Source organism: Hippichthys cyanospilos, chromosome 20, assembly GCF_059441005.1.
Source record: "Hippichthys cyanospilos isolate Australia breed blue-spotted pipefish chromosome 20, RoL_Hcya_1.0, whole genome shotgun sequence".
Taxonomy (NCBI): Eukaryota; Metazoa; Chordata; class Actinopteri; order Syngnathiformes; family Syngnathidae; genus Hippichthys; species Hippichthys cyanospilos.
In genome coordinates this window covers 11,109,435-11,136,806 of record NC_142388.1, presented here as the reverse complement: position 1 = coordinate 11,136,806, position 27,372 = coordinate 11,109,435, and the positions used below count along the sequence as shown (strand labels likewise).

The following is a 27,372-nucleotide window of genomic DNA, read 5'->3' as shown; positions in this document are numbered from 1 at the left end:
GAACATCAAAACATCTTCAGTGCGTCTTAATTTTCATAACAGAAAAAAAAACCCTGACTAAGATTCTCATTAAGATTCCTGGAAGGAGATAACAACAACGAAAAGACCTGGCAGCTGCTAAAACTATTCAGACAGCAATAAAAGGCTTGCTAAAAAGAGAGAGCATTTCTTTTTTTGAGAAACTGCGTTTTGTAGCCAAGTAACACGTTTCAGCACACTTTTACAGTGTTTGATCCATCTTTTATAACTCAAAGGAAAGTTTCACATGAAAAAAAATCACACCGGCAGTAAATGTGCTTAGAATTGAAAACAACACATCAGTCATTTTAAATGTTTTTTTTTTAGGTTGAAATTATTTTTGGCGAGCACTCCCCTTTCTAGACTGTCTTTGTGCCAATAAACCCGAACACTTTTATTATTAATAAATCATTATTTGTGGTGTTTTACGAAGAACAAATAAACAAAGTTAACTTATTGAAATCTCTGTTTTAAATGACAAAATATGTGTCCTTCAAAACATGTCCAATATTATTATTTTTACTGGACATTTTTTTGTGAATTTAAAAAGAAGTCTATATATCATTTGTGAATTTCGACTCACCTTGAAAGCAACCGGCAAAGTCTTGTTACAGCGCCAGTGCGACGGCAGGACTGAGCACAAAAAGTTGGGGCTGTCGGTGCGCACCAGCTCGGCCGGATGGTCGGCGATGATCTCGGCCATGCTGCGGTTCTCGTGCGCTCGCAGCCGAGGCACCACCGCGGCAGCCGCCGAAGCCGCGTCCGCCTGCCCACCTCCTCCTCCTCCTCCCCCGCCGCCGCCGCCACCGACACCCGGGGAGCTGACGTCCGTCATCTTGCCCGCGAGCGGCTGCAGGCTGCTCGACGGCGGGCTGAACCTCCGGCTGGCGCTCGGGTCTACGGGGATGCGCATGACAAACAACGGGAGGTGGATTAAAAACCAATTAAACCGGCAACCAAGTTGCGCTCCTTCCTCGGTAAGACCGCGAGTGGGAAAGCCTCCTTTCTCCCGGGCAGGAGGAGGAAAAACCACGCGTGGGGAGTGTGAGAAAAAGGAGGAGGAGGGTGGTCGTGGTGGTGAGGGTGGTGGTCTCTGCGGCTTCTTAAAAAGTCCGCGCGCCACCACGCATGTGCGGCTATAAATAACTTCAAATGGACGTCCACGCTGTGGGGGCTTAAAAAAGAAGTCTATGCAGTTTCCTGGTGCGTCGCAGACGATTTTAAAAGTGTTGGCGGGAGTCATTCACTCCATTAAAAAAAAAAAAATCTTCAATATTAAAAATAACATTTCTAATAGAAAACCCTTGCGATTGAAAAAAAAAATACTTCCTTCTTTACCCGTTTCGAATGAGGATGGGAAGATTTTAGGCTCCGGTTTTTTTCTTTTTTTTTAAAGTTGCTAAATACGGTGCACTTCTTGGGGGTGCGTCACGCCTCTCACACACAAGCGTGTACGTACCCGCATGATCCACGGAGAAGACGACCGCAACAAGCGCGGTAAAGTGTTGCGTTCCTTGGACCACGTGTGCTGTGTTCAACGCGCGACGAGTGTGAGTATGTGTTGTGTTCAGGAGCGGGTCGCGTTCACGCAGCTCACCCGGAGCCCCGTGTTGCGTTCACTGAGGGCACCCAGTGCCCCATGTTGCACGCACAGAGGGCGCCAAGAGCGTGTTGCGTTCACGGAGCGTCCTCGGTGATAATGAGAAAAAAACTCCAATGTGCGCGCTTGGGTGTGTGTGAGATGTTCCCAGAACAATTCCTTCAAGTGCGTTGCATTCAAAGACTATCAGAGTGCGTGTGTTGCATTCACGGCACATTCTAAACATGCGTACAAAACGCACAAGAAAAAGAAACGTATTAAATCAAAGCAAAGTTACGTACTGCGTTTATAGACTTTTACCAATTGAAATTTTAATATTGGTTAAAAAAAAGAGTAATCTTAATACATGGAAAAATGAATTACCAGCTTCACTATAAGTGAAAATGTAAACGTAAAGGCAACAACATGAAAATTATCATGTAATTTAAAAAGTAAACCATACAATCACTACACAACCGCAATACAAAACAAACGAAAAAAAAATCATTAAAGCATCATAAAACTAATTGCTTTTGGCACCTTAGCTATTTTTGATGCTTGATACAGCATTACTTTACAATACGCACAAAAAATAATTTTTGCTCTCAAAAACATACAATTAAAACCAAAAAGCAAAATATTTTGTTGTGTATATATATATATATATATATATATATATATATATATATATATATATATATATATATATATATATATATATATATATATATATATATATATATATATATATATATATATATATATATATACACACACACACACAAACAGATTACTTCGGTGGTAAAAAAAAAACGTGTAATGCAAAAACAACAGCTGCAAAACGAAACAAATTCATAAATAAATAAACGGCACACTCAGGCTTTATGGTTTGGCAAATCATTTAACCCATGGTAAAAAGTATAAAAAAAAAAGATGCAACGTTATTGCATTAAAACACAATTCATTTCACGCAATTTATGCTCCGCAAAAACAACAACAAAACATATTTTTTTAAAAACACACTTTCGTGACACTTCGGTGTTACACATACCATGAAGACGTTTTAAATCATTGAAAACAAACTTAAAAAAAAGAAAAGAAAAACAGAATGGTACAAAGTTATGTCAGTTCTTAGGTAATACTTCTATATTGAGAGTCTACTGTAGAGGGCATCATTGACCCTCTGTGAGGCTCTCATTCATTCTCACCCATTTGCCCAACCCTCTGATTAGACATCAGTCTCCAGTCAGTCTCCTGGCTGCCACATCAGACACACAAGGCGAGTGTGTGTCTGTAGAGCCACTGCTGCTTTTCCACTGCACTCTAACTTTTAATGTGTCCTAGTCTTTGATTCCTTTCAAAATAAGAGCTGAAATCAGGCATCAAGTAACATTAGAAAGCATTTCATCGCTCCTAATGTAAACACATACAAAGTATACCCTCTGAAATATTTTTCCAGCCAAAAGCATCTCCTAACTAGTGCAGAGCTTTTTTTGGGAGGGAAAAAAAGAACTAAAACAAAGAAAAAAAATGTAAGTTTACTTTTAAATGGTATATTTTTAAATATTAATCAAGGAGAAAAAAAGCCATTTTCATCAACTTTACTTTTTCATAGGTTACAAGTTGTGGCTTATTTTGAAGCAAAAAACAAAACAAAAAAACTTGCTTAAAGTGCATCAATGTGCCTGAAATGGAAAAAAAATAATATGTCAGTCATTCAAACTAGAAACATTTTTCAGCAACTGAACCGTTTGATGATGGAAAAAAAATTGTTGACAGCGATTGAAAAAGTTTGTAACTCCCGCATACTTTCACAATGAGAACACCTGGAGCCGTAGATGTGCCCTTGATAGAAATCTGTTTCCCAACGCAAACCTGCTACAATGTCACTGCACCCCCCAGCTAATATAGAACTTAGCAAAATAACAGCATATAATATGTTTTTCAAATGAGTTGGCTATACATAGAATCACGGTCAACTGCAGCTGCCCTACGAGTAGGCGCTCGGAAGTCGAACTAGAGTGAAGTAAGTAGCCGACCAAACATGATTAAAAAGCAGAGTTTCCGTTTGAAATTCCAATTTATTACAAAAGGTAAGAGGATCCCAAAACTTTCTGTCCTTCTTACCGGTCTAATCAAGCCGCGTGTGTGTGACTGCCTCAGAGAAATTAATCCGGAATGACCAAAAAAAAAAAGTAGCACTATTCTCACTTGCCTGGCCAGTCAATTTGTCAACCAGCTCAAAGGGCACTCCGACAAGACACGGGCACCAATGTGGAGTGGATTTCTACTTCTGAGCGGGAGCGGGTTACAACTTCAGCCCTCATTGTTGTGCAGAGTGCCAATCATGTGTCTTTTAGGAGCCCTGATGTCTTGTAGGAACACCCCTTAAGCTTGTGTGATAGGTGAGGTGCGGCGCAGCGAGGGATCACTGTCATATAGTGAACATATAGTGATGTCCAGCATGTCAATGCACAATGTCATTCATACTAGAATAAAAGCTCTGAAAATATTCTAAATCAGTGGTTCTTAACTTTGTTGGATGTACTGAACCCCACCGGTTTCATATTTGCATTCACCAAATCCTTCTTTATTGAAAAAGAAAGGATATTTTTTCGTCCGTCATAAGTTGACAACTGAGTGCCCTATATTCCCCGGAGCCCTGATTGGCTGAGTTTTGTAACGTGATCATCTGCAGCCAGCGATGGCCAAGTGCAGCGTGCCTTTACAAATTGATAGACTAAGTCGGCGGTGTGCTGACCTCCGCAGTGGTGGTTCTGCAGAACCCCTGAGACAGACTCACCAAACCCTTAGGGTTCGATGGAACCCAATTTAAGAACCACTGCTCTAAATTAGGACTTGCCTGTATCATGTAACCCCCCAAAATTAGAAAAGTAGAAGAGTAATACTAAAAAGCGATATTGCGGAGGGACACAATATAAAATCTGAAAGCACTGACACGCATCTGGCATGTCATCAAGCAGACGATTAGGTTACATTTCCCCCTCCAAGAGCCCGGCGCGACGGGAATATGCTTCATTTTGTCCCGATGTTCCCAAACATCAGCTCACGGGTCGCAGATGGATACACGCAAGTCGTGGAATTATATCTGGAATAGAGATAAACTCCAGGCCTGAAGCAAAAGGCTGAAAAGTATGGATTGACTATAATGCGACAAAAAAGTTTACAAATTTGCAGCAAAATCCCAAAAGAACTACTCGTGCACAATCGAAGTATTACCCAAAAAAACATACGTTTTTAACATGCCATGTTTTGTCCCTTTTGGCTCTCCTTTTTTCCACTTTGGCTGGCAGCATATCTGAAAGTACCATTGTATTATGGTACCGATGCTAAAAACATGACTGTGCAACAGAGGCTTGGCCTGTTTTTCTTTTTTTTTAAACCAGCCTTCATCTGCGAGGAGAGGGATAGACGCGAGGATTAAGGCTCCATTTCACAGTGGTGCATTTTTCAAGACCCTTAATTACAGCTTCTTGGAGAACGACGAGGCTTTCGGTTAAAAGAGAGATGTTTCCACGTTGGGGAGGACGCCTGCCAGACCCGCCAGGTTCGGGATACAGCCAAAAGAGCCAATCAGTGGGATAAAAGCGAGATGGGAACGGCAGCGAGGCTGGAACCAGAGGGTGAGCTGACACGCTCACGGACAACAAATGACGAGGGCCAGTAACCTTAATCTGGGTGACATCATGACATCCCTCAGCAACCAAGATGTCGGTTATGCCGGGATGGATAGCAATGTCTTTTCATCTTGCATTTTCCATAATCCAATGAATAAAAAAGCAATGGCAGGTGAGAGGACCTGTGGAGGTCAAGATGAGATCTGGAAGCTCATGAGAGCAGGTCAGAAAAAATGAATCAAAACCTGCATTTGACTCTACGGGAAAATTTAGGAGACTCAGGAGTGGTGGTGCAAACTTCCACTGTGATACGCACAAAGCGGACAGACCTTCATGGAAGAGTCTACATAAGACATATTTACCTGCATCATAAAACACAACTTCCAAACTATGCAACAGGCCTGGTGACCTCTGGAAACAAGTTCTGAGGACAATTTTAGCCCTTTTGTAACACTAAGCAAAGTCATGTTTGGAAAAAAAAAAAAAGGACAGCATTGCAAAAAAAAAAAAAAAAAAAAAAAAAGAACACTTTGCCAACTGTTAAATATGTGGGTGGATCCGTCATGGTTTAGGGTTGTGTTGCAGCCAGTGCGACAGCAAGCATTGCTCAGGTGGACAAAAGAATGGACTCCACAAAATACCAAACATTTCTGGAAGAAGAATCTGGAAGAAGCATCTGTATTTATAGGAAGCAGAAAAAGGATGGAGTCTACAACAGGATAGTGATCTTAAACAAACCTCAAAATCCACCATGGTCTACCTCAAGAAATGCAAGCTATAGTTTTGGAAAGGCCTTCATGGTCTCCAGACTTAAACATCGTTGAACATTTATGGGAAGATACCAAAAAAGCTGTGCATGCACAAAGATCCAAAAATATGGCAGAACTGGAATCCAAAGAAGAATCAGGGGAAATCCCAAACAATAGAATCCAGAAACTTGTAGTTGGCTATAGATAATGTTTAAAAGTTGTGATATCTGCCAGAGGGAGTTTTATTGAGTACTGACTGTATTGATGCGGCAGGGTGCTAAAAAAAGTTTTTTTCATTTTCATATTTCTTTTTTAGTTTATGAAATAAAACTATGTACAAATAATTTCTGATTTTATTGTGTGTGTTTTCATTATGGCAGAAACACTATAAATAGGTATACTATTGTTCTTGTTCATAAAATAACGCTGATTACATGCCTGCTTTCACCGTCAAGAAATAATAGGTATAACAACCCCGTGGAGGAAAAAAAAGAAATTACGTATTTTTCCGATTATAAGTTTTTTTTTCCACCCCCATTTTAGGGGGGTCAACTTTTAACCGTATAACTCAAAACAGACCAATTTGTCCACATAAGTAATATTATGTCATTTACAAGGCTTAAATTGATTATACATTCCTCTAATCCGTTTCTAGAGCGTTTGCTCAGAACATCGCAAAAAATGTAATTTCATCAAGCGTCACCTAATCGCCTCTTTGTTGTCAACGAGGGTGTGTGGATAATTGTTTTTCGGTGGACTTGTCTTTTTCAGCCCGCGGGTGTGCTTGAAGTTGACATGTAGGGGGCTGGGGATGAGAAAGCAAAGGGCAACCTTCCACGCTCTGATCTAACAACAGTCGTCACTTGGGTAAAGAACATCCCAAGTAAGATGAACAGCAAATCATCTATGAAGACCTCCATTTCAAACAAATTGGATGGGTCCGTCAAATGGGATGAGCTATTTGGCATGTCAAATAGTGATGATGACTTTTAGGGCTTTTCAACAAATTAATATTCAGCTGTATGAAAAAAATAATTAAAACTTCAAATCATTTTATCGTTGCAACATGAGGATTTGTGTCTATGCGCACCCGTACATTGCCTCGCTTTTGTGGTGCCTTGTGGTTTTGAAGTGTCAACACAAAATTTCTATTTGGCCCTGTTCGCGAGTTGCCGTTGAAAGGATTAATGCAAAATTCGGGGGAAATGCATTATAAAACATCCGTTTGCAATACGTCCAAAAATGACAATTTTTCCGATTTTGAATAAGCCCAACATGGGCTAAAATGGATACCTTTACGGTGTGCTGCTCGACCTCATGTTTGCAAACATTTAGAAGGGACAGCAGCACGGCATATTGAAAGTCGTCATGTTTTGACATTCTATGCAATATTTTAGCCTCCTAGTATTTTTTTTTTGGTATGCTTTTCCTTTGATATCATACATCAAAAAGCCTGATTTGGGTCAAAATTTCCCCCAGGGGTTAATAACACACACCATGTGGTATAATTGAAGAGCCATGGTCTATGTAACCACTACGGTCAGGGGTACTTTTGATCGCGTTTTTGTAAAATTCACCCAAATTGAAGTAAAAAAGGAGGTTGACTCATAAGCGAGGTCGTTGTGCTCAGAGAAATACGGTAATTGCTCACAACGTTCCCCCAAAAGGTACAAAGTGTGTTGACCTCAAGCTGTTTAACACAAGTATTGTATATTCAAAGACCAAATATTCAACCAAAATGTTCCATACTCATATTTTTAGGGGAGGATAAAGCATCAAGTCCCTCCATAAATAACCGCAGATGAAAAACCAAAGGGGTATATAATTGAGAATGGATACCATCAGAAGGTGGGAGAACGCTACCCCGGTCTATAGGTAACTTCTAAAAAAAAAATAAATAAATAAATCCATGAACCTTTGAATATGTGGACTCAATTGTATGCACCAACGTGTGAGCCATTTAGTTTCAAAAGTAACTCCGGTAGCGGAATGCTAACGTGATGTGAAAGCCATAGGCTAACGGAAATGAACACAGATGTTAGGGTAATCATAAACCTTCCAGAAAACGCAGCTTAAGCGTACACGGAGCTGCAACGCATACAAACTGAGCAGAAGCGTGCAGTTCCTCTGCTCAGTTGGGAACAACGACGATTACTGTTGGGACACCGGCCTATTAGTTGAGGACTGTGTAAAAGGACCGAGACGGAAACACGGAGTGGGCGGTTTCTCGCGGGGTGTAGCGAGCGAGCCAAGGCGGCAAAGGCGGCAAGGCACAAGGGAGGTTGGGATAAAGCAAGCAGGCGGTGGGGGTATGAGGACAATTTCCTCTGCTCTGACTGTCTGCCGCCTAGCGCCTTCATGGAGGTCCCTAATTCACATCACTTGGAGGCAAAAAATAGGCACCAGAGAGGAACTTCTGTGGGCTGGCAGAGAAAATAAAGAAACGAGACCTGAGATGGTTAAAAGACTCTCAAGGACACATGTGAGGGGGCGACGCGTTAGCACCCGGACAGCACTGCACAGTTCAGTATATTTTCAATTGGTTAGTGCCTGTCCGGCTTGAGTGTTGAAAGTGTTTATGTTGAGGTGAAAATGCCACAGGTATTTACACATGATGCAAAAACATTTTACGATTTCGTATTTTCAACGAAAAAAAATCGCTTTCCTGAAATGGCGGGTGACAAACCAGGAAGTGCGACATCATTTACAAGAAAACTATTGTGACGCTGAATGGGAAGTCTAAAAAGATGTCAGAAATGAACTTGGAAACAAACTTGAATCTTTGCAAAAAGCTCCAAACTGGGAAGGCGAGACTTTTTGCCCAACACTAATTATGAGAAAAAAATCAGTCTTTTGTTTGTTTGTTGGCCCAGAAGTGCAATGAGACATGCTGTGAATGCGCTGCCAGTCAAGCCACTGTTATTTTGGTCAAACAGCCAAATGTTGTGAGAAAGCCAGACAACACTTCAAAATAAAACGTGGCATATTACATCCTGTATGAAACAAATAGCCTTGGTGCGCTTTTTTTCTTAAGTTTTTCCTGGATCATGATAGTAACAAAGGTCTACTAATTGGTCATCTTTAACTCGCATAGTGAGCAGTTTTTGAACGAAACAACACTGCGTTTTTTTTTGTTTTTTTTTAATCGATGTTTTTTTTTTTTTTTTGGCTGATTTTTATTTTTATTTTCATGTAGTGCAAAGTCCTGCTAGCGACTAACAATAGCTACCGGGCCACCGATCAACACAATGAGCAGCCCTACTCTAAAGCATATGTATAAATGAATTTGTTAATAGTGTGGGCATTGTTTTTTTTTTTATGCAACCTCTCTTTTCTTTTTTTCACTAACCTTTTCATTTTTAATATATGCCACGAGGAACAAAAAAAAAATGGAGGGTGGGACATAGTTTGGAATGAAAACATGTAATTGAATTATTTATAAAGATATTTTACATACACATTGAACTAGCAATTCAATCAAATGTGTCCTTCGATATAAAGTTTGTTCACTCCTAGGGCTTGAGCGAACCCGAAAAAATGTACCTAAACACGGGACGGGATAGTTTTTATCTTTGTGCCTGTTCACAATGGAAACAGGCATTAATGTCTTCTGAGTGTTTCTGTGTGTGTATGGTTTGTTGATGGGGTGACAACATCCAGATTGCTGGCCAAAAACATGCCAAAACAGACAGGATTTCAACTTTTCCGCTTTTTCATGCAACCAAATATCTTAACAGGCTTGAGGCGTTTTGGCCTGCGCTACTCTCTATGCAGCCTTTGTGTCACTTGCTATACTATTATTAGCCCTTCACTTCAACTCAGCCGTGCCAGTCATCAAACTCTGCCCGGAGCCGCCACACGGCTTGGCTCGGAAAGCCTTCGAGGTTGTCTGCTTTTTCCTTCCATCACTCCATCAGATCCCATCCCGCTACAGTCAACTAACAGTTATTATTCTATGATCACCCATAATAGGCAAAAAGTCACTATATAGAACCAGTATTGAATTTTTGAAAACACACTTTTAAAGCCGTCCAAAAAGCTCATCGCAAGATCGCCCACAACAAAAAGGCTCAAGTTCTTCAGATAAGAGATTGTTCAATCTCGGTTGTTTAGTTTACTGAGACATGGCATTATAAATCAACTTTCGAGAAATGGTAACTTATTTTTCTGACAGGGTAATTAAAGGTCACAGGTTAGTCTGAAACGGGAAAAAAAATAACCAAGCGCATCAAAGTGCCTGAAAAAAATAAAATCGTAAATCCTTTTTAAAACTTGAAATATTGACCGATGAAACCTTGTAACTTAATAAATAACAGCAAATGTAAATTGATAACACAGGAGCACCTGTGTAATAATTCCTTTTTTTTCGAGGGGGGGACTTCTATCTTACATTTCCTAGCTAAAAGCCAACCCGAGTGAGGTCACTTTGCGATGTGCCCATTGCTTACATGAACGCCGTCACCTCCTTGAACATCCCAGAAAGCTTTGCTCAACTATGTGCAAGTTATTTATTCATTCAAATCATATTTAATCATCAAAATAACACAAAAAACCTCTATTATCATTTTTTTTCTTAGTTTTCTTGACATTTGTTGGCAAAAGGGGCATTTGTCAGTGACAGACCCATGGAGAATTCTACCCTGGTAGTTAAATTACTTTGATCTGAGCAAAAAAAACAAACAAAAAAAAACAAAACAAAACTGAAAATATAAGCAAAGTCTCAAACTACAGCTATAGAGTCAAAATATTGAATTAAACTGTTTAACTGTCATGCTACTACACAGCGGAGGCAAAATCCTTCGATTGCCCTGAAAAGATTCACCATTACCAGATATAAGGCCGGATGGTAGTATAAACAATCAGTCTTGCATTTCTTTTTACATTTACTTTATTTTTACTTTAGGAATGAATAATATAATATAACTTGAATGAATAATATAACTTGATTATTATTACATGTGTGAATAAGACATTACAGCACCATTTTATTTTGTTCAATCCTAGGTACTGCACTCTTTGCAAAGACTTTGTAGAACCACAATTTTGAGTAGAGCGTTTTCCTTCTGCATATTTATGTTTCATTGTATTTGTTATTTTTAGTTCACCTTATGATGTGTTCTATACAAAATATGTATTTTATGAACAAAGCTCATTGACAGATTCCATTCATTTCATGCAATTTAAAGGAAAATGCTATATTGGAATACATAGGGGACCAAAAATGAAGTTATTTTTATTTTGTTTTATTTTATTTTTTTTATTCATTTTAAAACAATATGTTAACAGTTGGCTCTCGCTATTCGCAAGAAATTGAGACCAGAGATGAACTGTTTTTAAGTTACAGTATATAGTATTTGGCATAGATGTCCAAACAACTGCTACTTTAGCATAAATGGAGCAGCAACATAAACGTTGATGCTAAAACTCATACATTAATGTCATCTAAAACAAAAACGCTTACAAATCTAATAAGCGGGTATTCACTGTTCAGTATTAATCAAACAACAAGCCCACCCACCCTCCTCCTCCTTGAGGATTAGTTTGAGGGGAAATGCGGCGCATCGAGGAGCGCAACGGGAACCCCGGTGAGGAGCGTTGTTCTTGGACGGCGAGCCACTGAAGGTGCTAAAGACAATACAGACGCCCGTTCAGGGCCAACATTCCGCTTGACACTTTCCCCCTTTCCGCTCCTCTGTGCGTTTTCACCGGCCCCGCTTCCTCTCCACGTACGAGTATCCAAATATTATGAGTACATCAGCACAGACAAGCTGTTCTCATGTTATCCGTTTCATTGGGCGAGGTAAAACTAACAGCGGATTTATCGTCCGCCGCTTCTCCGCCGTTCAACATGGCGCCGGTCTGTCACGAGCGGGGATGATTGATGCGACGGCGGGTGATTAACGAGGCTCGGGTGAGGGGGATACGGTGACCGTGGGGGACGCGGAACGTCGCTCGCCGGGGAGCTATCGGTTATCACGTTCGCTTCCAGTTTGAGGGATTGTAGCAAAGGCTAAGAAAAGACAGAAAGAATGATGGGCTACTTTATTTATTATTATTTTTAACAGTAGTAAAATATTAGCAGCAGTAATATTGATACAGTTTTAAAGACCATTTTGTAACATGGGCCAATGTCTGGTTCAGGCAACTAAAACATTTAATAAAAAAAACTAATAAGAAGGAAGACAAGGGACTTTTACTCGCGAGGAGAGCAGAAAGGAACCTTACCCTTCTCAGAGTTCTTCTGGCCTGCTTACACGTTCTAGCTGCCCCTTATTTATTCATTAGGATTGGCCTTAGTTACAAAACCACTTGCTGCCCTGAAAGCTTAGGGGAGACTTTATGACAGCAAAGTAATAATCGGTTTCTGATCAGGGGGAACGTAGGTAGAAGTCAATGTACTATCAGTCCATTTAATCACTGCTATCTTCTTTACCAGGAACACAGCGACAAACCTCGTACTGTTCTATCCTATGATTAGGTCATCGTACCTATGATTTGGTCATTAGGTAATCAGGCCTGTCATTCTTTACAGCTGCAGGAGACATGACAATTCAAACAGAAATATCCATGTCTACAAATTAACATGTTGCAGAAACAAATATGGAAAAACCTATATACACTTGTTCTAACACTCCCTATATGACAAATCTTTTCTTTACAAAAAATGTTCGAATAAGAACCTTTGATTTTCTCAATCGTATGCCTTGTATGTGCACAGAGTCCAAAAATCAGTCAAAATGTAATTATGCGAGGTTGGTAAACCCTTCGCTTGACTTGACTGACACAGGGACGTAAGGGGAGAAACAAGCGCAGTACGAATGCTAGCAGCGATAAACCAAAACAAAAAGATTATTTAATATGTACAGTACGTATGCTGGAAGCGATAGGACCGGTTAATGGTTACCCCTGCAATAAGTGAAAACCGCAAATTAGTGGAGGAAAGGGGTAAATGTTCAGTTAATACATAAGGTTTAATCATTTAAGATTTAAGTAAATATGTGTACTGCAGTAGTTTGACGTCCATGGCAATATGTTATATATATATTATATCTTCTCTCTGGCATGCAGGAATCCGTCACAGCGCGTCCGTCTGCAATATAGCTTTCACCCCCCCCCCCCCCCCAAAAAAAAAAACCAAACAAACAACCAAACAAAAAAAAAAACTGCGATGCACTGAGGGAGGGACTTGTGAGGCGTGAAATAGCGACGGGTCACTGCATTATATAATATGTGCAGTATGTATGCTGGCAGCGTTAAACCAGTCAGAGAACATTGAATATTATGAATTAAAATGCACATTTCTTTTTATTGCCGACTGTATGTTTGAGCATGTGCCTGTTAATTGGCCTCATAATCGAGATTGCGCTTAATATTACAGTGCGACATATGATGTGGAGTACGTTTTTTTTAAAAACGTTTTTTATGTTTAATTGGGACCAACCCCTGACCCCCCACCCAGCCCCACCCCGCGATAAGTGAAAAACCGCAAAGTTGCACCCCCTTAAGTTATCATGCATGTGTATGTGGGTACCTGAAGTATTTGTATATTTTAAGACAAATATTACTACAGCACACATATTCACTCAAATCTTAAATTATTCAACATTATACAGTAACTGTACTGATATGCCTTCCAGAGTGAAGCTCAAGGGGTACTCCCACAAGATGCTGGGACCAATGAGGAGTGGTTTTCAAATTCTGAGCGGGAGTGGGTTACAACTCCTGCCCTCATTGGTCGATTGCCGCGCTGGGAGCCAATAATGTGTCTTGTAGGAGTACCCCTTAAGCTCATCCTGGCTGGTCAGTTGAAAACAGTACTTTTTTTTTTTTTGTCACTGCGGAGGAAGTTCTTTGAGTCAATCAATCACAGACAACTGTCTATGAGGGATCGGGAGGAACAAAGAAAACTTTGGGATCCTCTTAGCATTTATCGTGCAGAAAATTATTGACTGACGTAATTTTGCGATAACATTTTTACGTAAACCAAAAGAGACCTGGTTCTTACAGTTTTTCTTATTACCACTGACGTTTCCAAAGTAGAACATTTTAGAATTGGGGAGCTTAAACCTGGACCATATGAAATGTACTTTAGGGAAAAATATAAAAATTCATTTAAGCCATTGAAAGCAGACTAAAATGAATGTTTGTCTTCATTTTAATGGCAATACTCTTTATTTATTTCATTGGCGGAAAGGAAAGTCCTGTCAAAAAGCATCACAATCAAAATGAGATAAACAGGAAATAATAGTAATAATAGATTTTTGAGGCTTTGGATCTCCCGATGACATGCAGGCCGAGAGCCACACCGCAGTGCTGAACTCCGCGGCCTGGACCGGCAGACCCCAAACGGTTTTCACATTAATCCTGGAGTATATGGGGAATTTTTGGTCTGGACCAAGTGTGAAAATGGTCCAAAACCACGTTTCCACTAAGAGGTTTACTTCATTGCGACGGGGTTTGCACGAGTAAACCCTGACCTGATCCTGAATTGCAACATTAGCGATAGCATTAGCATGCGCTCCTTACACGTCATGACACCAGTACTCAACATTGGCATGACAAGATGCCGAGCTACGTGAAATGAAGGGAACGAGTTCATCGCACTTCTTCTTTGCGCCTTTCACACGGAGAAAAGGCGGCAAAAAAGTAGCGCTACGGCGCTGGTGTCTGTTCTCATCACATTCCCGTCGGCTGTGCTCCGACGCCAGCGAGTCCCAGCGGGATCATCATTGTCAAACTTTGCGCCTCTCAAACATTTCACGCTGTTGTATGATGGCAGCGGCTTCGGCGGGATGCGGTCGCGGGTTGACACTAAAATTGTGCGCGTGAAATACGACCGGCTTTAAATCTCCCGAGCTGAATCTCTTTATGGCCTCGTAGATCACGCGTAAAATCTCCGGAGAACGGCGGAAAAAAAGGTTCCCGTGTACGGTCCTCGCTCACCGACGGACAATTAAAGCATCCATCTTGTCTTTTAAACAATGCCAGTCAAATGCTTGACTTCCTGCCAAACAGACCTTCAGGCGACATGCAGACGGAAGAAAATCAGCGGTCATCACGGCCAATTCTGAAAGACGATTTAAATGTTCAAATATGTCAATGGGCTTTTGGCTCTTTCTTTGTTTTTTAAGTTAATTCAATTGTTTTACTTACGAAACAAACATACTTGGGTTATTCTTTATACTTTTGAGCCTCTACAAACAATAACTATCTTTTTGAAAAAAAAAAATTACAAACGTTCAACGTTTAATTTTTTTTAATGGCTAATTTTTCCATTTAAAAATATTTAATTTTCCTCCATTCTCAGTGTTTTAAATTTTGAAATTGCTGTTTGATATTTATTTGGATTGGTGCTTTTCAAATGTGGAATATTTACAGTTTACTACGTATTTATTTATTTCAAAAATATTTTTTGTTTTTTAGAGTGATGAATGTTTGAAGATGTTCTCTATAAATGTTTAATTTGGATTTTGGATTTTGGGATATTTGAACCGTGTGTAAAATCTATCCAAGTTCATTTTTTGTCATTCATTATTTGAATTGCTTTTGTCATCAAATGTAAAGAAAACGTTTTTCCTTATTTTTAATTTTGTGATTTTTGCCTGGCATTTATTATTAGTGTATTTTATATTAAACTAATCCTATATTACACATTTTTGTACATTTAAGAATAACATTACAATTGATAAATTATGCCCTTTTTTTTAAACTACATTTTTAAACTGGGTGAATTCACCGAATAATTCATTAAAGAAAAAAAAATGCTGTTCTGGGGATCAAAAGTCCCATGGAATTATTTGATTTGATTTCTTTATTCATTTAATATTACTATTTCCATTCATTTATTTTCTCATACTGTAACTCCTCTCTACTGCGAGAGCAATATTATAATTGTTATTAAAAGATGATGTAATGCATACATTTTTGAAAAACCACAACCACAGACAGGCGAACATTTGTCTATTTGACGTGGATTTTTTGACGGCCATTTTGTAGTGGAAATGCGGTCAAAAGGAAGAGGGTATCCATCATTCTGTGCGCCAGAGGATGTTCTTTTCTCAAAAAAAAACAAAAAAACAGAAAATTACAGTTTATCACTGCCAGAAGCTGTAAAAAAACAACCCCCCCCCCAAAAAAAAAAAAAAAAATCTGCAGTCAGCTCTGTCCTCATTTACTTACATTTACTTTGTCTGTACGTAACATTAAATAGGTAGAGGTAGAGCCAGACAGATAATTATGCTCATAAGTTTACATAACCTTAGTGTATATAAACTTATGAGCAAAGCTGTACATTAATACTTTATTATTTCATAATGTTCATAAGCTGCTATTAGAAAATTTAACACCTCTCTCTTGGTAAATCACCACAAATGGTCAAATCGAACCTTAATCCTTAACCCCAACTCAGTGGATTATGTCACGCAATAATTAAGAATTGTTTCAGGGATAATTTCTGCTACTATCAATCCCAGCCTTATTAAGGAGCTTTTAAAACCAGTTCTTTCAAATGGAAGACTTCCCCTTAAATAAATTTGATCACTTTGAAAGCAGGATGTCTGGGCAAATATTTTGTAATATGGAGTAATGAATGGAGTTTGAAAAACATTTCTAAAGGCCACTTAAACACTTGGGTGTCCAGGGATTTTTCACCAACCTGGTTTTACTATCACACAATTTTGGCTGACTGAAAGGCTCATAACATCAACAAATATTAACATATATTTTACTTTCAACCCCCAGCCCTTTGTTCTGAGGCATCAGCCCTATAAATACATATATACTTTATGCACAAAAATGGTAAAAATGCAATAATAGTGATAGTAAAAACACTGTATATTTATAGATTCATGAAATTTAAATAGGAATATTTTATATGACATAATTAGAGTATTATGACTTTTGAAGACTTTTGCATTATGGGAGTCCAGGCTAAGCCAATCAAGAAAGTCATTGAATGGCTTGCAATTGTCATGAATTGCCCGCTATGCTACTGGGTGGTTTTGGGGTGTCAACACAAAAACGTCAATTGTGCCTCGTTCGCGAGTTGCCCTTGAAAGGATTGCAAAATTGGGGGACAATACATGATACAACATCGGGTGTTTAGTATTTCTAATTTTTAATGGCAGTAAATGAGCCCGACATGGGCTAAATTTGACATGTGCAGGGTGTACCTCTCGGTCACCCGTTTGTAAGCATTTAGAAGGGACGGCAAAGTGGCATATTGGAAGTTGTCATGTTTTGACAATCTATGCAATATTTTAGTCTCTTATTGTGTTTTTGTATGCTATGCCCTTCATATTACACATCAAAAACATTCAAAAGCCTGAGATGGGTCAAAATTTCCCTCAGAGGTTAAATCAAATTTAAGGCCTTTCATTTAGTATGATCAGTGACAATGGCCCACCTTTGAATTTTGGATTTAAGACTTGAGTGTCATTTTCAAAATGAAATGTTGAGAACTTGCCAAAATCCAAAGTTTGCATGAAAGTACTTCACAATGCCACATGCTCTCTTTATGTATTGCCAGCGTGTGCCTGGGTTGCATTTTCATATTTTCAACATCGACATAAGCCCTACCTGTTTTCCTGATGAAAAGGGTCATAAATAAGCAAAAATCTCGGCATCAGATGTGTCAGGAAAAAAAGCCATCTATTTATTGTTTGTGCTGAGACAGAAGCGCTCCAACAACAAATGTGACAGAAAAACATGAGAGGGGCGGGAGCGGTACGCCATTCAACTTTGAATCGGTGGAGTCGCTAGACGCGCCATCTTAAAGTTCCATCAAAAGCGGTCGATCACTCTGATCAAATATTCCCGCCTTCTCCACCTTTTGCACGTTCAGCATCAGGAGAGGGGGTGAAAAAAACAAAAAACAAGACAGACCTACTTCCTGTCTGGAGCGGCGCAACAATTGAGCCGTGAATAAAAAGAGCAGACAAACAAAGCTGACTTCAGACGACTGTAGCGACGGCGAACAACGACCACGTCGGAAAAGCCAAAGATAAGGCGGAAATATGACAACGGGGGTAGAAAGTACGTCTGAAATTTGGAAAGTTGCCCAGCAAGCAGAATATGTACAAAACGGCAACATTTTATGGCTGCAAACTTTGACAGCATGTAAGACTTACCGTAATTCCCCAAATATAAGATTATTATTATTTTTTTTAAATGAAGGCCAAAGTAAGGGTGCATCCTATAAACCAGTGGTTCTCAAAGTGGCGTCCGCGGACCCTTGGGGGTCCACGACTTGACTGCGGAATTTGGGTTGTTAACTCATTCACTGCCAGGCCATTAATAATGGAACTTTGACATCTATAGCCGTCATTGGCAGTGAAAGGGTTGGACTCGTAAGGTAGTTGATTACTTTAGTAATTAATACATTTCCAAAGACATGTTTTTACATTTTTCAAGTCCACACATTTATCTATTTTTTCAGGGTTTTGGCAATTGGGGCATCTAAAAAAAAAGCTGGTACTAAATTAACTTAGTAATCAATTACTTTAGGTAATTAGCAACTTTAGTACCAACTTTAGTCTTATATTTGGGGAATTACGGGAAGAATGTTTATATGACTACATTGAAATTTAAGTTGGTGTCTTAACCTGTTATGCTGAATAGGTTTTTTTTAATCAGCACTGTCAAAAGTTTAGAAACACCCTTAAAATCAACCTCTAGTTTTTCTTTAATATTATTTTTAAAATTCTGAAAATGTAGATTAGTATTTGTCATTGGTTTTTGTGCTAAAATATTGATGAGTTCTCTGATAATCCAAAAAAAAAAAATCAAATCTAAATAGAATTACAATTGAGACCCAGAGAGCACCTTTACAAATGGGTGGGTGATGCTTAACTCATTGACTGCCATTGACGACTATAGCCATCAAAGGCCCAATTTTACAGGGCTGGCAGCCACAGACATGAAGGCCAAAATCCATTTCAATTTTGCTGTCTGCAAATGAGTTAATGCCCCAGAATAATTTTGATTTTACAGCTATGCATTTTCGAGAGTAACTATCATACCACATGTATGATGAATTTCTTCTTTTTCTAATTAACTTTTACTACAACATTCAATGAAATCAACACGGAAATGTGAGTGCATCCTGGTAGTAAGTTTTCAACTGTTTGTGACAGGTATAATAAGAGACTGGCGCAAAATGACGAGTAATGCTGTGCAGTCTTGGACGATGATCATGATGGTGATGATGCAATCCCAGGGAAGATTATTTCGGGTAACTGAAAATATTCAAATGTCCTCGTAAATGCCAGCACTTGTTTTTTTCATGATCTGTGGTTTCTGAAATATTTGGAACACTTCTTGGCGAGACCGCAGGACAAAATGTAATAATTACCATGCTGATTAGCTTGGGTTCCAATAATCTTGGTCGTCTTTAAAAAATTCAATACCATTTAAATATGGTGAAATTCAAACCTCCTTGGGGCTGTGATCATTATTTGTAATTTGCCAAATTATTTTCTATCATCATTTGTGAGTTTATTACATCATTAAAAACCATGCTGCTTATGTCGTATTGTGTAAACCGGCTTTAATCAATGAAGATCTAATGAATAAAGATCACTTCCAAATATTGAGTATTCTCATCAAAATTCCTGTGCTGCCTTATAATGACTTATTCAATTTCGGAAGATTTCGATACACATAATATCAATGGGCCAATGTATTGCTTTGCCGTAAAAGTGCTGCATGGTGGCAACAATCAACTCCAAAACAATGAACAGCTTGGCAACTACTATACAATTCTCAAGAAAAAAAAAAAAAAAAACTCCAGGTGTTAAATGCCACTCCCAGTTCAGGTTTACCGTAAAAGTAAACATAACACAAAGAACATTGAACATGTATTTACGACACCCAAACAGGTTTGCCTTAGGAATGCCCCTGCTACGTTAATGCTAACACATCATGGAAAACGGCAATTACTATTGAGAGTCATTTTGCTTTAGGCAACGTATATTTGAACATAAACAGCGGTGCAACATATGTATAACAAAACTCTGAAGCGTGTATTCTTTATCCTCAGCAAAACAAAAAAAGTTCTCAGAGCTTCCTGAGTCACAATGTAGCGGTTAACTGTTCTTTGTTTTGTGTGTGAATGCCACCCCCTGGTGGCAATGATAGGAACACAAAATGGAGCGAAACAAATAACTATTTCAGTGCCATTGTCTTTTAAAAATAGTAATAAAAATAATAAATAATAAAATTCTCATCACATAATTTTTTATGGCGAGTTGCTGACACTGTTGACTGGTGATTATCTAATACTAAGCAAATTGAGCACTGAAATGATAATGGTGGTGATTGGATGGCAATGGCCGTACATACAACACAGTCGCAGTGTATCACAGATTTAAAAATAAATAAACAAACAAATAAATAAATAAATAGGTTGTGCTGTGAAGGTTTCCTGCATGCCCTCCCACAAGACACGTGATTGGCTCCTGGTGTGACCATCAACCAATGAGGGCTGGATTTGTAATCAACTCCCGCCCCAGCTCCTGCCCTAAATGATTGATGGTCACGGCGGGAGCCAATCACTTTTCTTGTAGGAGTGCCCGTCTCCCTCATGAAACTCATACATGCTGTTGAATTAGACTCACGGGCACCACTAATATAACCACGGCTCTCTGTGAGACTAGAGCCAAAGGGATTGGAAGGGATAACAGTACAGTTACTAGATAACGTTAAATAATCTAAAACTTAAGTAAATGTACTGCAGTAATATTTGTCTTTATTATGTAAAGTATAAATTCCGCCTGGAGGGGATGCTACTTTGCGAATTACTGTCATTTTAAGTAAGAAATGGAAATCAATCTTTCATATGATACCACACGTGTAGACATAGCACACAATTTTCTGTTGGCCTTGAAAGATGAGTGAAAATGTTAAATATACTGGCACTCTAAACATTTTGATCTCTAACGCTTGGCACTGAACGAGTTCATTGAATAGCTGGATTACCGTATATACGTGCTTCTCAATTATTCCTCCCTTGGAAATAAATAACATTTAGAGTGCTCCACATTGCTGCTGTGACTCTAAATAAGATAATAATCTCTAAAAAAATGGAATAAGTACACCTAAAATTTTATCCTTTTGAAGCAATCCAAATAAAATCAACTTTCAACAAATGTTAACGATTAAGCTTCAATGTTAACTTACAAGCCTTAACATCATGAAGCACGATGGATTTGCTTGAAGAGCATTTTTTGGCACCTGATATTTGACCTGAAAGCTCAGTATCTTTCGCTTTTTGTGACGATGTATTGTCTTTCTCTTCGGTACATTAGTTAACCCGCCGCACCACCAAGCAGTCAATATGAGCCGCACTTTGTGTTATCACTTCAAAGACTTTACATCCACCTGCATCACACACGCGCGCTGTGGTCCACACTGAAGGTAATTACGTGTGTGAGCGCGTGCCACAGGTGGTACGCCGCCCTGATACGTTTGTCATCAGCCTTTTTCCTGACGGCGTGGGTGAGGAAGCGGGGATGGAGGGAGGAAAGAGGGGCTAAACGATCGCCCCCACGTCGCCAGATGGGAGGTGTTTTGAAAAAAAAAAAAAAAATTGCGCCTGCGGTTGTTCTTGCTCGCCAACGCAAAAACTCTCTGTCGCGCGGAAATTGGAAATGATCCATACGGGGCGCCAACCGTTGTGGTTGTAAATGTTTTATAAACCGCACAAGCCACATTTTAAGTGTAAAAATAAGTTAAGTAATGCTTCGACGTAAAACGATTTTATGAGAAATGCTTACACATAGTCTAGTCTCACACCCTTCTTAAAAGACATCCAATGTCTATATATATATATATATATATATATATATATATATATATATATATATATATATATATATATATATATATATATATATATATATATATATATATATATATATAAAGGGGGGGGTCAAACAGCGTCTTTAAAAATCTAGAATCTTGAAAAAAACATGTTAGGTCAAACCTTCTAGTTTAAATGGGATTAAGTGTAAAGACATTCCAATTGAAAAAGAGTTAGATCTTATATGTCAAAAGTATACAAAGTTAATAAATTAAAAATCTCTGTCATAATACAAACAAAATGGTTCATTGCTGTGCTTCTCAATTATATTTTTCTAAGCACCCCCAGGGAAAGCGAAAGCTTTTTGCGCGCCCCCATTTGCAGCACTGACCATATTAATTATCTATAAAAATTGTGTAAATATACCTAAACCTGTATCTTTTTTAACATTAACAAAAGAACAACAGTTAATTATTTTTTACAGTGTTTATATGAGTTACAGCTTAGTCTAAAACAGAAAAAAATAATTCAGGGATCAAAGTGCCTGAAACAAAAAAAAAAGAAGAAGATAATTCTGATTTTAATCGCAAATACACTTCACGTGACAAAAACAAATTCTTTTTACTGGGGTCCTCCGCACGCCCCCATTATTTGAGAAGCACTGGTTTATTGTGACAATGCAGTCTTTTTAGTCTGGGTGCACTAACAAAGATTATTGACAATCTTAACTGGTACAAGTATAAAATGATTCTTAACTGCGGCTACTTTATTGTGTTAAATAGCAATTTGTAACAGTAAAAATGATAAAACAATAATCCATCCATCCATTTTCTAGGCCACTTATCCTCACAAGGGTCACAGGCCTGCTGGTGCCTATCCCAGCTGATTATGGGCAGTAGGCGGGAGACACCCTGAACTGATTTCCAACCAATCGCAGGGCCCACAGAGATGAAGAACCTTGCACCCAACACCGAAGGACAATTTAGTATGTTCAATCCAACTGCCATGCATGTTTTTGGAGTGCGGAATGCAGGCTCGGGGAGAGCATACAAACTCCACACAGGAAGGCGAGGTGGATTTTAACTCGGTCCCTGAACTGTAAGCCGGACGTGCTAACCACTGCGCCACGAGTCGCATAAAATAATAACTTTAACGATAATTAACAACGCATGTAGTTTGACTGGTGTTCCACTGCAATCGGAAAAGGCCACGCAGCCTTAAAAGGAAAAGGAGTAGGCGTCGCCCCGAGGGATGCGTTTGATCCGTTAGCGTGCGTTGTGGGCCGGGTGGGTAATTTGAGCAAAATGTGTTATTAAAGACACCCAACACCCTCGGCTGCACGTCCGCTATTGTTCCTGCACACCTTTCTTTTCTTTCCCTTCCATCGGACCCCTCCCCAACCCACCCGGTGGCATCTGCTCAACACTAGCCGCCCTCATGGTATGCACATGCAGAGGCGCACAGACGGGGGTGTTAAAAAGAAGAAAAAAAAAAGAGGAGGGGGAAGGATTGTTTCCAGGTGGCACTTTGAGTGAGAGCATTAATCAAGCGGACAGATCTTCCTGTCATGGACACCTTAAGTGCACGTGTACGACGACGACTACACCTGCGCACTGAATGCTGCCCTTAACAAGCATGTGTTTCACTCTAGTAAATCCCAGCTGCAGTATGGTTCCTTGTTCAGGGCACTAACCCTAAATGTTGCAGAACTTGAAGCGGTCATTTCTTTATAATATCCTACTGAGATCCAGTCTATGATTTCTTGCGTTCTTCATTTTGCCTCAGCAAGACATCAAAGTTAATTGCATTCCAGCCAAACACATGAGACATAACGAGAAATACCACGATGTCCTCTACTGAGCACGTTTGAAGTTAGTAGGGTAAATCATATGCGCAATAACGTCTGCCTGCTTCATGTTCCAATTGATTTGCTCTTTAATTTGAATTAGAAAAATGTGTTGTTTCTGTCACAGCATTGAAACATTAAATTAGATTTGCCGATTCCTTCGAAAACCTTGTTAAGAGTCTCACATAGACTCTGAAGATCCTTCACGTACCCCCAGGGGTACTCGTACCACCATTAAAATAAGGCCACTATCGGCCTCGTTCCATGACCTGATATAGACAGTCGTCCATGCCTAATAAAAAGTCTCCGTGCTTGGCTCATTCAAACAAAGTGACAAATTTGGTTGCTTTTTGTCTTCAAGATTTTTGTTTGTCCTCAAGCAAGTGCAACTCTGAATTGAGACTTGCCTGAGATTAGTCATTTGTCTACTATAGTGGACATTTTCTTTTGCCCTATATATACACATATACAGTGGATTCCCGGTCTACGACATCCCTGCCTTATGTTTTTTCACCTTACGACGTGATCTGCAACATTTTTTTTGTCCCCTCTTTACGGTATTGTTCCCGCTTTACGACAAAAACAACTGTCATGACCCTATGGGTTGGCTGTATTTGTATTGTTCCCAACCGCGGAATGGATTAATCTCGTAAACCGGAGGCCCATTACATATATATCAAATTAAAATTAAGAACAAACTGATTGGAACAAGAAGCAAGTTACTGCTAAATTGTGTGACTCCTTTGCAAAACGTTCAATGTTTTTATTTTGTTATTTTGAGCTTTTTTTGTCTCATTGTCATCACCGACATAATTTTCCAGCAGATGAGCAAGAAATAAAACGAATGATGATACATGATTCATCTTCTTTAGTTTGTGAATCAAATATGCCAAGAGATAAGACGACTACAAAGAGCAAATTTTCTGGAACACGAAGGAACATATTGCGTAATTGTTTTAAAGTCGGTGACTTATTTGTAAAACCTTTTGTGATTTTATTAAATGATGTTTTATAAGTATGTGTATTGTCGTTATTGATGCAATTTTCTAGCAGACAAGACCGAACTAAAACAGATGATGTTGCACAACTTATCTAGTGAAGTTACTAAATAGAAGATGACTAAAGATATCAATACAAATGCAGTGTGAACTTTTAATAAATCAGACACTCAATGTGCTTTGCCCTGATTACGGAGTACAGTACTTTGCTGGAAAAAACAAAACAAAACAAACAAGTACATCATTTAAAAAAGATAGATGACTCAGTTTTACAAGTACTCGAGGGTGTCGATATCAGACACCAATACTTAACTGAAGCATTTTGACATTGAAGAATCATCATCTGCATCAAAAGACAGGTTGCTGTTTACAATATACTTTAATGTAAAAAAAAATATATATTTTTTTATGCATCAAATGTACTTGTGGTATCAATAATAAATCATGGTGCAGTATTTTGTCAAATCCTGTGATCTTTACATCACAGGCATTTCACTTCAAAGGGAAAGCATTGAGACAAGATGCTAGGGAGCTGAAATTTTACCCTTATGATGCTAACTTAGTTATCACACTACCAGGAGTGTGCCATCCATTGGCTAATATGAGTGTACTGTGGAAGACTTTGTCCAAAAAATGGACACAATTCTGCACAAGGATCAAAGAGTGAATACTCGTCCCGATATCGATCTGAAAAGGTGGCATCAAACAACCTTAGTTTTTGTCTACTATTTGTCGGTATTGTAAGTTCCTTTTGTAGCGACGCCGAGCAAAGACATTGGAAGACGAAGGTAAACTGAGGTAAATAATTGGTTTCATCAAACAAGGGCCAAAAAGCTTGTTTACACTTGTTGTCTTGGGACATAGTTCATCCTTAGTAAATCATTTTGAAGCTAATTTCAATCCCAGAAGACAAACATCAAACTAAGTCATGAGTTATGAAAATAGTGCTTTAAAACAGATTTTAAAAATGCCATTTATTTATATTTTTTTGTCTCCACTGGCTCATCTTTATCACTTTACGTTGACTTGAAACTAGCAAAGACACCGAAAACAAAATTGGAGTTTTTATTTTGTTTCATCAAACCGAGCGCCAAAAAAGTTGGATCGTGAAAGCAGTGACAAACCTAAGACGAAAGCCATCTGAAGTTGTTACTTTGTTTTAACGAACCAAAGACGCCTCTGCTTTATTGCCAAGGCGTACGTGAGTGGATTTCAAAGACTTCAATGCACATTTCGGCTTCGACACCTCCTGTGTTTCCTCAGCTAAAGAGTGGAAATTACCTCCAAACACGGTTAACATCCCACCTATGTCGCTCCTTTCATGACCCGCCGCTAAGTAAGTTTACATCGGAGGGGATGCCGCATTCCTGCCAGACTAAACCAACACGGTGGTAGGCTGACCTCTTCCCTCCCTCGCCGCGCGGAACAGGTAAGGCCTTGTGCGTCACCGCTCTCGCGCACATCATTACGGGCCGAAAACAAACATCCACGAGGCTGCGTGCCCTTTTATACGCCCGCGTCAGGGAGGGGAAGGGAGGTTTGGAACTTGCGTAAAAGTCTAAGTGGGTTTTCAAACAATTCCCTGTTGGACTCGGGATGCTTTGATCATGGGTTCTACTTATATAAAACATGATATCTTAGTATTACAAATATTTTACATTTATACGAGAGGTATAATTGTGATATAAGTCACTTCTTCTAATTATATTTTTAAAAAAAAAATGAATCTAATGTAGTCAGATTAGAATCGGGCCACATTCAAACGTGGTTGGAAAAAAACAATGTATAACTAATTTACCAACTAATCAAAAGAATAAAGGAATCTGTCCTGATGAACAAAATATGACCAAATAAACCCAAGATTCATGAGTTTTATTGTCATATGCATAGTAATACCCTACAATGAAATTCTTATTCTGTTACCTTCCCTGAGCAGACAACATTCCATAATCGAGCAAATAATAAGGTAGGCAATAAAACAAACAAAAAAAGGTAATAGAGCAATAAGGACAGTAATAGTGAACCACTAATAAATGAATAGACTTATATTCTGAGCATATTATGAACTACATTGAGTGGAAGAAATTGTTGGGTGGATTTATGGTAATACAGTTTCCCCAGTATCTAATAGCAACAGTGTCACTTTCAACACTTTCATTGCAAAAAAAATGAAGCACGTAAATGAGAATTTTATAATAAATTATTTTTTTGAAAGAACAAATAAATGCGTACTTGCGTTTTCTACTTTGTATTTTTATAACTCAGTGCTTCTCAATTATATTTTGCCAAGCCCCTTAGGAAAGAAAAAAAAAAAAATCATGCCGCCCCCCACCCCTACAAATCGACGCGCTGACTATCTCTAAATATTGCATAAGTATTGTAAACCTGTTTTCTTTTTAACATTAGCAAAAGAAAAATGCAAAATAAATCAACTTTCAACAACTGTTAATTTGTGGCGTTTATATGGGTTACAGCTTAGTCTAAAACTGAAAAATAAATGACTACCCAAGCGCGTCAAAGTGTCTGAAACAAAATAAAAAAGATGAAAACTCCAATTTTATTGCAATTGTATTTCACATGAAAAAACAATACTTTTTCCCTGGGCTCATTTGCACCCCCCTAGCATCATCTCCCCAGGGGGGCCTGCCCCACTATTTGAGAAGCACTGCTATAACTATTTCAAACCAACAAGCTATGTTTCTTGTAATGGCCTCAGGAAGGACATTCTGTTAGTCACAAGACAGC

At 38.9% G+C, this 27,372-nt stretch overlaps 1 protein-coding gene across 1 annotated transcript in view; it reads right to left on the bottom strand.

Moving 5' to 3' along the window:
• The window catches only part of runx2b (RUNX family transcription factor 2b), a 66,471-nt gene that overhangs the window by 28,461 nt on the left and 10,638 nt on the right, over nucleotides 1-27,372 (bottom strand). The window contains exon 3 of the mRNA XM_088403734.1: nucleotides 602-915. Coding sequence (XP_088259860.1) covers nucleotides 602-915 — 314 coding nt within the window. The remainder of the gene's footprint in view (nucleotides 1-601; nucleotides 916-27,372) is intronic.